The sequence below is a fragment of the Clavelina lepadiformis genome, chromosome 5 (assembly GCF_947623445.1).
Source record: "Clavelina lepadiformis chromosome 5, kaClaLepa1.1, whole genome shotgun sequence".
Taxonomy (NCBI): Eukaryota; Metazoa; Chordata; class Ascidiacea; order Aplousobranchia; family Clavelinidae; genus Clavelina; species Clavelina lepadiformis.
The window spans coordinates 13400837-13416766 of record NC_135244.1 but is presented as its reverse complement, the minus strand read 5'-3'; the positions used below and the strand labels follow the sequence as shown (position 1 = coordinate 13416766).

The 15930-nt window shown below is 36.7% G+C and overlaps 2 protein-coding genes across 4 annotated transcripts; one reads left to right on the top strand and one right to left on the bottom strand.

Moving 5' to 3' along the window:
- Positions 1 to 882: 882 nt before the first annotated feature.
- On the bottom strand, positions 883 to 8416 carry LOC143460497 (SH3 and PX domain-containing protein 2B-like). Of its 3 annotated transcripts, XM_076958014.1 has the most exons (17): positions 8347 to 8416; positions 8123 to 8207; positions 6222 to 6302; positions 5990 to 6142; positions 5810 to 5901; positions 5459 to 5478; positions 5227 to 5367; positions 4965 to 5081; positions 4738 to 4855; positions 4534 to 4646; positions 4197 to 4363; positions 3921 to 4086; positions 3688 to 3814; positions 3336 to 3430; positions 3081 to 3160; positions 2711 to 2963; positions 883 to 1284 (listed from the first exon to the last, which is right to left on the bottom strand). In XM_076958014.1, exons 2-17 carry the CDS (start codon positions 8201 to 8203, stop codon positions 1220 to 1222), a joined length of 1869 nt encoding a protein of 622 aa, XP_076814129.1. In that variant the 5' UTR covers positions 8204 to 8207; positions 8347 to 8416; the 3' UTR covers positions 883 to 1219. The 3 variants fall into 3 exon arrangements, with proteins under 3 accessions (XP_076814129.1, XP_076814130.1, XP_076814131.1); XM_076958015.1 differs by lacking the exon at positions 8347 to 8416 and having other exon boundaries at positions 3081 to 3157; positions 8123 to 8314; XM_076958016.1 differs by lacking the exons at positions 883 to 1284; positions 8347 to 8416 and adding an exon at positions 1373 to 1512 and having other exon boundaries at positions 8123 to 8314.
- A 5599-nt stretch (positions 8417 to 14015) lies between these two features.
- Positions 14016 to 15916, top strand: LOC143460902 (uncharacterized). The gene is made up of 4 exons (XM_076958583.1): positions 14016 to 14199; positions 14288 to 14443; positions 14620 to 14737; positions 14874 to 15916. The coding sequence occupies exons 1-4, from the start codon at positions 14089 to 14091 to the stop codon at positions 15473 to 15475; spliced, it is 987 nt and encodes a 328-aa protein (XP_076814698.1). The 5' UTR covers positions 14016 to 14088; the 3' UTR covers positions 15476 to 15916.
- Positions 15917 to 15930: the final 14 nt, after the last annotated feature.

Sequence of the window (15930 nt, the reverse complement as noted above, 5' to 3'; positions counted from 1 at the left end):
AAGCAGCAATCCAAAAAATAGCATCGATCTAGAAATTTATCGGTATACAAGTATGATATATTATGTCTGTATTTAATAATCTGCAGTTTCTGTAACTACCGGATAATTTAGCCGTTTTGACACATCACCTTCCACTCTAGAAACATTCCACGTAAACTTCTAAATACAAAACCTTTATGGTCAACAGTCTATCGCTCAGGAGTCAAGAACAACCAGACAAAATCTGTGGGCCATTTAGAAAGTCATTGTTGTGTGTGTGAGCAGTATCTGCGCATGTGTATAAACAAAGAAAGAATAAGGATTCTTTGTTATAGCGCCACCTACACATTTTTATGAATATCTTTGGTCCTTTTTTATTGCGCGGTGGCTTTCGATTTATTTCTCGATCTGTGACTTTGAGAATTTACACCTACTCAACTACACTTTAAAAATCAACATTTTACGAATGCATAATGTTGCATAAATCACTGTGCAAATGTTCCATCCGTTTTAATAAAGTAACTTTTGTTTGCTTACATGAATGAAGGTAGTTTTTATTAATTGCCAACAATTTGGTAAGCTAGCTTTCGCTTGCTTATTTAAGTTCGAGTAGCTTCCATAAATTGCTTACAACTTGGTAAGGAAATATTTGTAGGTGTGAACACAGCTTTGAAACTTGCGTTTTTGGTGGTGTAAGAGTATTACCAGTTTTGTGCATGAACTGAAAAAAGTTAACCTGTAGAGTGTAGAGCTTACTTAATGCAGAGCTTAACCTATCTGTCTTAATTTAACTTATGTTATGTTAACTTAATTTACCTATTGAATTATCTGACTCTATTGCTGCATGCGGTTAGAATACTCTAACCTCTTGTCAGCCGAAATTTTTTAATATAACAACAGAAATAGTTTACAAGAAAAAGTTTTTATTGTAGGTGCTGTACACTTTCTCAATATTATGCATAATCAAGAAGATAGTAATTCTACAGCTTATAAGATGTCTATTGAATTGCAATCACCATGACTAGCATGGAAGGCTCATCTGTTCGTTTCAGTGATTTTCTTCATCTGCCTCTGTTTCTGTGTCTCTCTGCTCGCTGGTAGAAGTGCGAGCTCATAAAACGTGAAGCAATGGGGGTAAAAATGTTCGCCAAGAAAAAGGCAGCATTTCAGAACATGTGCAGCGAGGAAAACAATGTGTTGGCAATGGGAGTTACATGCAGTTGAAGCGTTTCTGTAAATACTAAGTCATGGGCGTGGCCGCTTCATCCAGCTTGAGTACATGAGTGCGGCAATAGTTAATGAGTCCTAAATAAGACGATAATTTTCGAAAAGTGGCAGATAATGGAAAATCCTCAACGGCTTTGATCTTATCGGGCAATGGGGAAACGCCGTTTTCTGAGAGCAAATAGCCCAAATAGCATACATGCAGTGGTTTTACCAAAAAGACATTTCTTAAGGTTGATGATGAGGCCATCTTCATTAAGTTTGACAAAAATTATTTTCAAGTGCTTCAGATGTTCATCTTCAGAGGCACTAGGACAATAATATCATCCAGGTAAACTTTAGCAAAAGATTCAGTGCCGGACAAGCAAGTGTCCTCAAAATATTGGAAACAATTTTTTGTAGCAAAATTAACCCAAGTTAGATACTGTAAAAAATGCAAAGGGGTATGAAACAAATTGCAGTTTCAATTGGAAATACCATCTAGCGATCATGTTACAAACATATGCCTATAGCGTATTTAGCAACAGACGGTTACGTTTGTTTTTGTTAAGAAAACAAATCATCGAGCAATAATACTATGCTACAATCCAATTAGACTAACTAACCTTGATCATATACTTTGACATGGTGTTGTGACAAATATTTTCGGGATTCGTTTCTGTATCAAGTTTACAAGTAAAGAAATACTGCATATGCATGCTTCATTATTTGGTAAAAAAAACTCAAAGGCGCTTGTATTTAAATTCGTTTCATTAATGCGCTTACGTCACGAAAAATTCAAAGATGTGAACTGGACTACTTAGTTGTCACATGAGAATGTAGGTTATGAGGCCATATCAACTGATAAATTCGTAATTTGCTAAAAGATGTCGGCCTATGGTCAATCATTTAACTAGTTTGTTTTTGTTGTCATTTGCATTAAACTTCTATAGTAATCCTCAAAGCACCTTTTATAATTACGTAAGAACATATTTGTTTTGTAGGAATTTTAGCTTGAGGCTTGCTAATTAAGCTCGGAGCTTATGCAAAACAATTAGGCTACTTTGAAATCGTCAGTTTAAGATGCTGTAGTTTCAGAACAGTTAGTAACTTATACAGGAATTTAGATTGATAAAAATAGCGGATTAATTATTTCACCGTATACATGTATATATGTATAGGTCAAGCAGTCTGTTGTTAAAGATAGGCGGTAAGGAGAATGTGTATGCAAAAAGGGGATCTTAGCAATTTAAGGTTTCATTGGAGTTAGATTTAGATTAGAAGCTGAATTTAGCCTAGGTTTATGTTACTATGCCGTAACAGTAACGTTACAAGGTTAACAATAAACTGTGAAAAAGAGGTTCAAACGCACGATTTTTTTCCAGTGAAATAGTGGCAGCCTAAAGATTTTATACTTTTATATCCAAAAACGCCGTTTTTTATTTTTCAACAGAAGCACTTTAACCAAGACATTCAAACAATAGTCACACCAGGTGATTATATTGATAAAGATGAATTTATAAATTACTTGGACTGTTAACCAATTTGACCAGATTTGAGTGGTCTCCAACAACTAGCGTGTTATCTTTATAAAATTCCACCATATCCCTCACACTAGCAAATGTTTTTTCGCCTTCGCTGAACACCCCAGTGGCGAAACGTTTGTCAATTTCGCGCAGTCTTATATGGAAGTTGAATATTAGTTTTCGATGGTATAAGGTAAGTGAGTATGGTATCTGTGGACCGCCGGTTTTACTTCGTCTGACAATGAAATATCCTTCCTGTATATACATAATAAATATACAATATTATAGACAATGGACATGATATAGGAAACCGGATCAAGGAGAAAACAAAGAGAAAGAGAGAAAAAAAATTTATCCAACTGCACTATATACCTTATCTTCATTTTTTAGAGCTTGCTCAGCCACTTGTCTCGATACATCCTTAAACCATATTTCATTTTCTATGGACACTGCTAAATGCATATGGTTAATGTTGTCGCATAATGCTAAAGATGCAAAAGTATATAGCTAACAAATCATGCAGCAGCAATATTAAGAAAAACAGCTACGTCAAATTGAATGGGAGCTCTATGACTTTATTGCTAAAGCGTATTATGAGAGTGAATCTCTGAAAATTTCCTTAACGACCTTTAGATGGAGACGGTGTTCTTTTAGCAGGACTTTTCTGAACGAAAGCGGTTTCAGTTTTAGATGTAAATGGACCGTTGAAGTTCTGAAGTTTTCTACAAAATTTCACAAAAAAAGAAAACTTAATCACACACAGGTGGAATAACTATCTTTGCACAACATAGCAAAAAGTCGCCAGACAGGAACGTATGGGTCTATAAATTACAATTTTGAATTTCTACAAATAAGTTAACTTATAAGCTATTGATATGTATTGCCTTTCACAAGGATTAAGTTTACTTATGAATAAAAAACTAATTTAGTCAATAGGCCTGCTATATGAACGGTTAGAGCTATGACCACAACGTACAACCTTCTTTCAACTTGTGTTGGTAAAGGAAAGGGTTTTCTTGGGAAACTAGGAGATTTTACCGGAGACAGGTTTGGTCTTACTGGAAGAGGTGGACGACATGGCCGATTTCCGCTCTGATTGCCACTTGCTAAAGTTGATACATTTTCTATCTTAGCTATGAAAGAGTGTGTCACGTTTTTTATAACTTTGTTTCTCTTCCAGCAATAATATATATATAACATTCATATGCTTACTTTGAGACTTAAATTTTGTCAATCCATTTCCATTAGAAGCGTTTTTTAAGGGAGAGATGTCTTCGTTTTTCTGCGAAGCTTCTACAGATAAAAAGTCCGTTGGGGCCCATCCTTCCCGGCCATCTATCGACACATACCACCAACCATTGTCAGCTTCCTCTATGACCTATGTTCAAGACATGGAACAAAGGAATTAATTGTTGCCTTGTTGGATATGTCTAGTCAATAAATTGACAGTTAGTTTAATAAACTCATTGACTTAAGAATCGTTTAAACCTTGGCCTTTTCGCCAGCTTCGAAGCTGATACCATCCTGGATTGTATTCTGGAAAGGAAACTGCGTAATGTAGTAAACATTTTCAGGATCAATGGCAGGCGGGCCAAGCTGTCGGCAAATTGTTTCCCGTTTTGGTGGAGGTTTTCTAACTGGAGTGAGCTTTGTTTCTGAACAGCATTGTTTTTTGTTAGTATATATGCTTGTTAAACAAAACAAGAATTAAAAATCTGCTATTTTATCTTGCAAGTTTTTTTTGCTTTATCAATTGTGGAATAATAGATGATGCACTAAAAACTTCACAACGCAGTCAAATTCTGCTATCTTAGTATAGCATCACCATCTAAATCCGTTGCGTTTGTTTGTTGATCACCAAGATCTTGGTCCTGGTTGCATAAATAATCGGATCTTTTTAGATATGACCCTGGAACCCAACCTTCATTTCCATTGTATCTGCGTTTCATTATATGCAATTATAGATAAAGCTCTACAACATGACAAGTTATTTGGGTAACCGTATATGAGATTTTTAATTTGCAATTACTTAGCAAGCCACCAGCCCTCCAGGTTTTTTTGTAAAACTTCGACAGCAGCGCCAAACGGAAAACTGATTTCCTCTTCAGAAGTTGCTTCAAAAGCGTTAGTCGCGTAATACCACATTCCTGTGACAGACACATTGAGCAGTGAAAATATCGGGCAACTTACACTACGGTTTCAAAGGTATGACTATCTATATTGCAGTTGAAGAATATCAAGGAATTTGCCAAGAACCTTTTCCAGGTTCCGCCTTTTCTGTTGTTAAGTCTTCACGCTCTCCATCAGCTTTTTCTAGGTAAGTTCCAGGAACCCAGCCATTGGAACCGTACATGTTGCATACTAGCCACCAACCTATCATCAAAACTTATTTTTGTCTGTTCAAGATATCAATAACCACTTTATGCAACGAAACTGGCAATCTGTAAAAGCTCATTTTCAGTGACATGGAGCAGTAATAAATAAGGTGGTTGCTGTGTAAGTGAAGAGCAGCCATTACCATTCTCGTTTTTCTCTACAACTTCCAAGGATTCTCCCGCACGAAGACGAAGCTGCGTTTTAGCGTCTGATTTGTAGTCGGCTACTGCCACGTATGACTCAAACTCAACTGGACCAGAGATCGATGAAATAGGTTTGGGACCTAAAAAGACGTTTATTCTGCTTGTCCTAAAGTGAATGCAAAATTTACTGCAAAAATAGTCATCCGTTTAGCCTAAACACATACCACCTACCTTCTTCACTTTTGTTGTCCCTGTTGAAAGGGAAATGAAAAAAGTTTATTTGGATATGAATAAACAAATATTATACACAACTACGCGAGCATCGTGAAAGCGAAGAGTTATACCGTATGCTATATGCAGCCGTATAAGTGGTAGCTGTATCTGTTAACTGGTCACTTTAACAGCTACGTTATATCTCTTTGAAGATTCTTCTTAAATGCCTTTGTCATGTGGACTGTTTTTAACCATAAACTAACATAAACATTCGAAACCTTATGACAAACTTTATCCCGATGAAACTTGCCGGTAGTGAAGATAAACAAAAATACAGGAATTATTAATTAATTAATTATTAATACTCACTTAGTATTGTTTGCCATATCACTGGAGTTCATTTCAAAAAAGTTTTGTAAAATGTTACACTGTGATATGTGGGATGGAAGCTTTGTTAACGCCTAAAAGGAAGTTATGTTTTTGCTGTTAGCTTTATAGGACTGCGACTGAGGAACTTACTTAACCAAAATAGTGTCTATGTTTGCTTACGTCGCAGTATTCCGTAATGCTACCTAGTCTTTTCATTGTTGCGTCACGCGAAGCAGCGCGTTGAAACAAGGTTTTTCCGGGTAGGTAGGGTATTATTCGCGTTGAAGGGTCCTTCTGGCCGCCTTCTACAGGAAATTTTTCGAGTAGTGACATCTGCAGAGTAACGCATTTAAACACATTTCATATTCGCATTGTCCACGCTGCGATATGGATCTTTGCAAATTTGACGCACGTGCATGTCAAAAAAAGAGCTGAATCGACGTCCGATGCGGCATAAACTTCCATCACTCCACTGTACTTCAATTACGTACGCCTTTAAGTGAAACAAGAATTGTCAGCATTGGATTAGGAAAGCTCCTACCCACTTATTGGATAATAATGACAATAACACATCAATAGATTAACTTAATTATACGAATGAGTGCTCAAATGCTCATACATATAGACAGAAGTGGTTATGGAGATGGATAAATAAAATCTCAGCAAATATAATCTCTGACTCATAATCGTGCAATTGATCAAGTGAAAGGATTGCAAAGATTCATAATCGTGCTGAAGTAGGTGTTTTAATGATTAACGTTTAAGCTATATTAAGATCGTGTATGATTTATTTACGCGGTGGACGTGCTAATAAGTGAGCCGTTTACAAATCGTCGCTGAAACAGCCCCACATAGACAATAATTCTATTTGGAAAGGATGGTTCATACTTCAAAATAAACGTTACCGAGAAGGGTTACATGATTTTTACTTCAGTTAATTAAGGTTTATGACTTCTTTTGATAAAGTTTACCATTCACTTCACCAACAACATTATACTCGCTCGCAGCTAACCACTATATGTTCAATGCGGGATCACTAAGTAAAAGCCAATCGCTGGTTCCCAGCCAGTGGCTTTGCAAAAGGAACGGCTCCGAGCAACTTTGACAATTAACAAAAACATACAGCGGCTTTAAACTTCGCCGAAATTTATTGTCGGAAGTAAAATTGTGTATAAGCTGCTTTAACTTAAGGTAAGAAGTGAAGGACCGATCGCTTGATCAGCCATATTTTACACAGCCCAAGTATTGACAAATGGTTCCAGTCACAGGGTGTTATGTGATACTGTACAAACTATACAGTAAAAACAATTTGAATCGATATGGCAATAAGATCTTCTTTTAGCAATAGAACTTATGTATTTGGAAGTCTTTTTCGTTTAAATGTTAAGGTGATCAGAATGTTATCACATCCTGACAGACACCTAATCCTTATCTAACACCAAATGATACCTGTAAATGTCATTTTTTAAAAGAATCGAGTGCGTGTAAGTGTTAAATAAGACTACAAAAGTATCGATATCCAAATCTTTCCTAATTGCATAGAAACTAAACAGAATTATATAGGTACAATCAGAATGAATCAAAACTTCATAATAAAAAATATAATTTACTAAATCTTTATAAATTTTGTCGCTTTAGTTTTTCCATGCAGTAATACGCTATTATTTCTATAGAGATATAATATTAGTCTGCTCCTATGCTACCGTGTGGGTATATAATAAAAAGATCGAAAATCGCAAACAATAAAAATTTGTGGGTTTGGTGGCCATGCTAACCTACCATCTTATATCACAATTCTATTATTGCTACCTTGCATGTTTTAAGCCCTTGGCTTTGCCACTTTTTCCTGCTAGTTAACTGTTCGTGAGCATGTGTTTTATAGTGCTATAACTACAACGCTTAGCATCATAACTTTCGCTCCGCACAGTTAATGGCAAAAAATAAACAATACAATACAAATACAAAACACATTCTTCCATGCAACATAGTGTGCGACTTTTCGCTATAATACAAGGATTACTGCCACATTCGAAAAGTCAAACCGCCATGTTACTGACTAAAACCAATTGTAACAAACTACAAACGAAAAGTGCCTAACTTAACCCCAACGCCGAAATAATCCGTATCATGACTTCCGTATAATAAGAATCTTATAAGTTACTATTTTGGCAATTTCTTATTTTCCTTATCAATATTGTTGTCCAAATTAAACCAGCGTTTCAAAACTATCCGAAATTATCGGATTTATTGACAATTTGACCCAACATCCTAACCGTTTACCACTTAAACCTTCAAAAATATCCTATTACTTACATAATGCTTTGTCGGAGAACGACGCTTTTCAACGTCAACTACTCTGATTAACTCCAATTTTCTTTTGGACTTCGATGACATTCTTCTTCAAGTAAAAGCAGTGTTTTCCGAAGCGTTACTTTTGTGCTTTCATTACCGAATTAAGAATTTACCATATCTATACTAAAACTTGAGATTTTTTAAATTAGTATTTGGTCTCGTGTTCTCGGTTAATTACAACCTACCTTCCACTATAAATGTAGCGTAAACGTACTGCATTCACACAACCTGCATGAAAAGCTGATGATCTAACTGATCAGCAATAAGAAGTAAGCCCGCACATCTCAGGTATAAGGCGGAAGTTGATTCACAGCACGTAATAGGATCTCAGCTTAGAAGTGATAGTAGCGCGGTGTTAGCTGAGAGTTTTGATTTATGAGCATCTCAACATGATACGGAAAAGTCGGCTCTGTAACTATAGCCGAGTACACGGTTTGAGCGCTGGACTGGCAACAATACGGCCCGTGTTCGATACCCAGCCTGGCTATGTAATGGCCTTGGGTAAACTATTAGCGCCGCTTGCTCCTGTTCAATAGTCCCGGTAAACAGTTAAAACATTATGATCGTACGGGACGGAAAATTAAAAAAGCAAGTAAAAAGCATGGTGCGTCACAACGTGCACAAAGAGAAAATCGGTATAATGCTCCAGCGATGAGGATTCAGCATCACCGAATAGGCTATAAGACGTGCAAAGACTTTACCAGCTCGAGAATAACGATAGTTATGACACCAAATCATGCAGGGCTACCGCCTCTCCTGTAATTTTGTTCAAGTCAAATAAAACAAAACGCTAACACGTTTTAATTTTCTATTCTTTTTTTCAACGTACTCAATATTTTGATTGTTTTTTTTTTATAATTGGAAGCACTTAGGGCAGGGGTGTCAAGCTCAATCGCACCAGGGGCCAAAACTCACAACTTATTTAACGCCGCGGGCCGTAAGGATAAAACTTGATTAAACATTTTGTGACACGAGTACATGAATTGGAGCAGGCAGCGAAACAACACCAAATTTTTGATGTTTTTGCTGACGATTTTTGACTGGCCTATTTTTGATTATTCTTCTCTTACATCATTATGTTTCATTTATCTCCTTGCAAAAGCATTAAAGAATTAACAAACAATAAAGAAAAAAGCATTCCAGATTACAAGCGTTAGAATAAATCGATTTATGCTATCGTTTGATGAGGCAACTGTTGTGCTGCTGTATTGTGCGATTTGTTATAATCTTGTTTCTTGCTTGAAAAAAGTAAGTTATACTGTACATTGATCTCGCGGGCCGGAAATATTTCAATGTATGAAATAGCACTGCGGGCAAAGTTTTATTGTAAAGCGGGCCGGGAGTTTGACACGTATGACTTAGGGCCTTGCCCCAAAGTGTTTTGGTTTGTTGTTTTTCTTCGATTCACTGAAGGGAAATTCCCTGTTAGCAAGTTGGTAGCAAAATAGCAGTTGGTTTGGGCTGCAGGAGTAGCAGCCGGAAATAATACAAAACTACGCAGCATGGCTTTCTGCTGGTTTGAAACAATCAGTTAACACTGCTGGTAGGCCAGTGCTACTACACTGATATCGGATGACTGAACTACATGCTAGTGCAACAGGACCCAAGTAGCGAAGAAATTCATCGAAAAAAGCGACACACAATGCCTACTGACAATCATCAGTAGAATACGGAAGGAATGGAGTATTTGAATGTTGTGAAATAATCATAAAATATTTTCACTGGGTCTCTTATGTTAATCGTTGTAATACTTCACTAACATACGCTTTTTAGTGCTGCATATGAAAGTAGTAGATCGCATTCCATCACATTAACCTATATCTTGTGGTATTTTATTTCTTTCTGTTTTCTGTGCTGGTCACAGGCGGAAAAGTCGAACCCTGTGATGCCAACTTCGACCGACTGGTTATATAACAAGAAAGAAAATATTCTTTGTGACCATGAGTTGTCTAGCGCAGTCACTTACTTTGCAGTCTTACACAGAAGGATGCGCTCTCCCCTTACCACTCTGCTAACTAGGCGTACCACATTAGAGAGGCGTTATAAACTCAAACATGTGTAAGACCACAAAGTGAGTGACTACGATGCCAACGATCCTGCACGTTAGTAACGATATCGAGCAGGAAAATGGTTCCACTTCGTAAGGTGGTACAAGGAGAATGGCCAGTGATAGCGGCTTGGTAACGTACTATGTTATGCCAGGGCGAGCGTTAATAGCCGTTGCGAAAATCGTCAGAATAGTTGCGAGTTGCGACAGCGCAATCTCATGTTAATTTGAGGTTAGTGGTACCAAATGACTGCCGCGGTATAATTCTTCATTTATTCTAAATTCACAATGCTATATGTCCATGTCCATGGAGTCGATAAAGAAAGATCAACATCAGTTTTATGACAAAACTACACCGCCAATATAATATTTGATAAAAGTTTTATTCAATCAGTTGGATAATATGATATAGCAAAAATTCGGATAGTTGATGATAAAGCAGATAAAAGTTAGGTATAGTCAAAAGATGCTAGGTCTGTGCTGGCATAGAGATGGGATCCAGTAATTCAAAATCTTAGATGTTGACCGATTTATTCATACATATGTTACATATGACCAGAATCAAATAAAACCACAAGTAGCCTTATACGCTTGACCAGGTTAAAACGAAATCAACCATACAACGCAGTAGGCTAAAATTGGGAATCCAGGAAAAGTCCTTCCTGCTGGTCATTACGTTTTCGAGCGGCGTTGCACGCCTGTATGGTAGAAATGAAGCTTGATGCGTTTATTACTACGAGTAGGAAGTACACACAAACACTGAGCGACGTATATCTCAGTAGGACCACTAAAGTGTAAAGCTACAAAGCAAATACGTGTCAAATAATATAAAAGCTTCTGTGTAGAAAACACAACCTGTTGATACAATACACTACGCGCATACTTGTGCGAGAGTGTTCAGACACAAACCTACAATATGATTAAAGTATTATTAATGTAAAATGCACGAACAAATACTTCAAATGCCGTTGGGCTACACATTTTGTGACATCCGCACATCTTGTGTGCGGATTTATTTTGGCAGAGTAGAAAGCGTTTGTTAAGTTTGGATACTTTGTTCATTAAGATTGTGTCATAAAGATTTGTAATGTAATCATGATTAATTACATTGATGTAATTTTCCGAAATACCGAAAATCACCTATACAGCAGAGAATAGTGTCCTCAACGTAAACCAGACAACGACGATTCAAATCCCTCTATCCCGGGAGATTTCATCTCTTGTATCAGAGATGTACATTGAAGCGTAATGACAATTAAATGGCGCTATTGTTTCCATAAAGTTTTATTATTATTATTATTACCCATTAAAAGAAAAAGCTATTAATCCGTTTTTTAGCCTTTTGCAGTCTTGTTTTATCGCTTGTGCAATGACAAGCGAAATGAGTACGTCAGTGTTGTTAAACTGTCATTATATTGGCTCAATAAGATTTATGGAGCCCAGCAGTATTGCCCCCCAGTTACTGTATAACCACTTGACCATCAGGGTTCGGATTCCAGTTAGATACTTAAATATACTTTATTCCAGTTAGATACTTAGATACTACATAATCTAAATTATGGAAAAGATGTGGAAACACTGTATGAAGCAATGGAGACAAGCGGAAATTGATTCACTGCACGTACTGTATGTAGGATGCCTGCGTGAAGTAGCGGAGAGATGCATCACTCGAGATATGTGATTTATGAGCTTTATGGCATGATGTGCAAGAGTGGGTGGTTGCGAAATTAGATGTGCACAACAAAGTTTTATGTGCAACTGCTCCGACACAGTTGTTCTATGCCGTGCATTGTTGCTAAATCCTTAAAAAGGTTTGGCTTTGTGAGGGCAGATTTGATGAATGTTGGGTGATATTTCATATTATGATAAAGTTTTGGAACATTATTTTCTAGTAATTGAAGCATAGACTTGGATTACATACGGTAGTTAAACAGTTTCTAGAGATAGTTAAACAAAGAACGGAACGCACTTATAAGTTATTAGAATAGCCTAATATTATATCCTATATTAAAATTTTGCATCAAATCGATCTAATAAGATTTCTGAATCGATTATCTAGATTTAATTCGATTGGGTAAAATGCTAATCAGTGATAAGCAATAAAATCTTTCAATTTCAATTATGGGTTATTTAGCCAGTAAAAATAAACTTCTCCAAACTAAGAAGGATTTTTGTGTTAACTTAAAACTTGGCTACTGGAAGGCTCATGCTTGTGTAGGCAGGCTATGCGGTGGAACGTCAAGGAAGTACGTAATAAATTTGATACAAAAATAGCAGTAATAGCTGAGAAGCTAATCATAGTTTTATCAAAACAAAATAGAGCTATGCTCATAAGCAACACGAATGATGGTGTCATACAAGCTGTTTAGTCACTCCAGTGCAGCATATCAACTCTAGATAGTAACAACTACTTCCATCTAAGAATGAAAAGAGTGTGGGAAAAGGGCAATGAGATGAATTAAAGCGGGGTGGTGAATTGTTTAAATACGTTTATTGTATCGCAATCACTTTACATGTATAGCTTCGCAGGGGAAGTTGAGGTGATTACTTGGAAGAGAATAAGCTGAGGGGAAACTGAGAGAGTAGAGGAAATGACGAAATAGCAATGGTTTGTGCAGAGAAATCCAGCCAACACGTAAACAACTAATAACACAAGATTTATTCCTCGCTAGCCTAATATTTTTTATTAATATTATTTTTTACTATATTTTACTTAAATTAAGGTAATATATTATGTCATCTCCTGTGCAAATGTAAGACAATTTAGACAAGTTAAATCTGTGAGAACTGCGTGGATAAAAAGCTTTAAGTTATTGTTTCATTGCTATCGTGACACATCCATGTTTGCTTGGAAGATGGTTGTACACTATAACCACAACAAAGATAGTAAATTTGCTATGAGTCTTATAAAACTAAATAAGGCAAAGCCCTTTGGCAAAATGGGAACGATACCATCCTAAACAAATAATTGCTTGGCGAGCTTCAATCCCAGTTTGGCTTGCGATATGGCTGCCGTGTTTGATGTTATTAGAGGCTGGCGACTATAACTTCCTTTACTGAGCTCAGAGGCCGGAAGGCAACTGTATGCAATAATAAATTTAAAAAGCGATATTGAAAGTCAATGAACTGAGCAAATAGATTTCACTATCATTATACGGATTGTATACTGGTCAATCGATCGCTCTCAAGGAAGCATAGAATTGAACAAAACGCATGATTTAGAATTGAAAAGATTGTACTGCAAAAATTCTCGAAACTTATACCAGTATCCCGCTGTCGTATGTATGAGGATATCTTTGTGTTTTCAGCAATATAGGGAAGGCTAGTTTATACTTGCTCTTATAGTCCGTAAAAGAAGAGAAGCGATTGGTCTATTTTATGTTTGCAATAGGTTAGGTAGTTCGTGGTACTATTAATTAGTTATGTGTAAGTTTCTTATCGCGTAGCTCGCCGACAGTGAAAGTTTATGTACGGTATCCAATATACTGAATATAGGATACAAGTTGCAATAATCAAATATATGCATATACTACGATTAAAGCACATTTGATTGTATTTGGCTACAGGGATTTTAATAGGTACAGTACCGATAATGATCATTGTATTCATTTGGTGAAGAGTTTCAGGTTTTTAGAGAAACAACTTATTGGATTTTGAACAGAGAGTATATCTCATCGCACCATGAATCGCGATCAGAATGTCTGGGAAATTTTTTCCAAATTAATTTTGGATGTAATTTCGTCACTTTTGTGTATAAGAGGATTCTATGATAACCTAAACTGTTACCATACCCGCTTTCATTGTATATTTTATTAAGTTTGGATATATCTAAAACCTTTAGGCACCAAGTTAAACTTAAAAGCTGTATTGAGAATTAGAAATGCCTGAAAGTGAGGAAGAAAGGAAGAAAAGATGGGCAGCCGCTGCGGCAAAATCTTACATGACACCGACAATGATGCATGCATTGAACATGTCAAAACAACAGAGCCAGGTAAGACATGCGCAGACTTCTTAGGATGTTAGGAATAATGAGTGATACGCAGTCAAATGAACTTCGTTCTTGTCAACAAACCTTCTAGAACAAATATAAAGAACTTTTCGACAAAACTAAAGCGAAGGGTTACACCCCGATATCCAGCACGCCGGAAATTGAGAACGCTAAACGGATGAGCAAGCTTGTTAGTCAGAACAAATACAAAAGCGACTTTGAGAAAAACAAAGCAAAGTTTACACAAGTAAGTGATAAGCTGTTGAAAACGCGTCGTTAACTTCTTACTTAAAAAGTAACAAACTTATATTGCTGGATTACTCGTAGAAATAACTTGTACCGTAAGGCATTTAAAGCCTGTGATGACTGCTCCGCACAAACATACGGCAACACTTTTATCTCGATTTCGTCTTTTTCATGTAGGTTGCTGATGATCCGGAGACTGTCCGAGTTACTCGCGTCACAAACCAAATAAGTAGCCATGCTTATCATGGCAAGGGAACTGGAATTTCCAAAACGAGAAAACGAAAAGATCCTAACTGTAATGATATTTTTATTAAAGATAAAACCGTTTGTTATTATAAATCAAAAGAAGGTTGTTCTTGTTTTGCAATGACACGTGCCTGCTGGCGTGCTGGTATTTCCAGGGTTTAATTGTTGTGTTGTATGTTTGACAGCACTTGCAGAAAACAAATCTCAGACCACAAACAATGCAGTACAAACTTCAAACGAAAATGCAGATGTAGAGGTTTCGTGCGCTGACGCTGATCACGATGAAGAAACCTCGACTCAGCAAAACAAGTCAGAATCTATCGCCTCTGATGAAGGCAAGACCACATGTGAACAGGAAAAAGAAGACGCAGTGGAAAATGAAAGCTCCGCTCATGAAAATCGCGATATAACAAAAGATGAAACACCACCTACTGATTCACCTGAAGAAGCACAGGGCGAAGAAGAATCTGAGCAAACTGAACAATACAAAACAGAAAACATTCCAGCTGCAGAAGACACCGAAGAAAACCCGGATAACCGCAGTCAGGAGGAAAACGTCTACGATCCTGTTACCTCAGAGGAACATGTTCCAAATGATGAGGAAGCCACTTACGAAACCACTGAAGATTTATCATACAATTACGGGAATGAAGAGGATTTTAATCAGGCAAGCGTGGAGCCAGAAGAAGCCATCTATAGCGAAGTTGCCGAACAGGAGCAAACCAATGAGGATGAAACTGCTCAGGGAGGCAATTCACTTGATGACTTTTATGCTAATTTGGAATAGACAGGCCTGGCAATATTTTTGGGGCACGGTTTACATCTGAAGAAAATTTCTTGAAACCATACTCGATATTCCGCCCATATACTGCCAGGTAGTGTGGAAATCTCGAACTAACTTTATTCAAAATTTTGAATGGTATTTTTCAGTTTACTATAAGAAAACGTACAGTTTTACAAAGTTGCATATATGCTATATACTGTATTAACTGCTGTGTTCGTGCTGCAAATAGTTCCTTTTTGCGCATGGCGCTAAATGTATGTTGATGGATTATGATATACGTATTGTTATGTAGCGTAATGCTTATGAAATTTGTAAGTCTCAGGACAAAAATACTCGACGGAAATTGTTTATAAGGGTTTGTTTTTTGCATTGTTTTAAACTGTATGTTTACTTTATATCCGGAATGTGTTTTAATGGCAATAAATTCGTACTGTTTTTATACCATTCGATGTAAAATT

Excerpts from the sequence above, each read along its gene's own strand:
- LOC143460497 (XM_076958014.1), bottom strand. The coding sequence starts at position 8,203 with ATGTCATCGAAGTCCAAAAGAAAATTGGAGTTAATCAGAGTAGTTGAC. Across the intron at positions 6,303-8,122 it reads GTTCTCCGACAAAGCATTAT|GCGTACGTAATTGAAGTACA; the intron begins GTAAGTAATAGG and ends TTTCACTTAAAG. Across the intron at positions 4,647-4,737 it reads GAGGGCTGGTGGCTTGCTAA|ATACAATGGAAATGAAGGTT; the intron begins GTAATTGCAAAT and ends AATGAAACGCAG.
- LOC143460902 (XM_076958583.1), top strand. The coding sequence starts at position 14,089 with ATGCCTGAAAGTGAGGAAGAAAGGAAGAAAAGATGGGCAGCCGCTGCG. Across the intron at positions 14,444-14,619 it reads ACAAAGCAAAGTTTACACAA|GTTGCTGATGATCCGGAGAC; the intron begins GTAAGTGATAAG and ends TTTTTCATGTAG. Across the intron at positions 14,738-14,873 it reads AAAACGAAAAGATCCTAACT|CACTTGCAGAAAACAAATCT; the intron begins GTAATGATATTT and ends TATGTTTGACAG.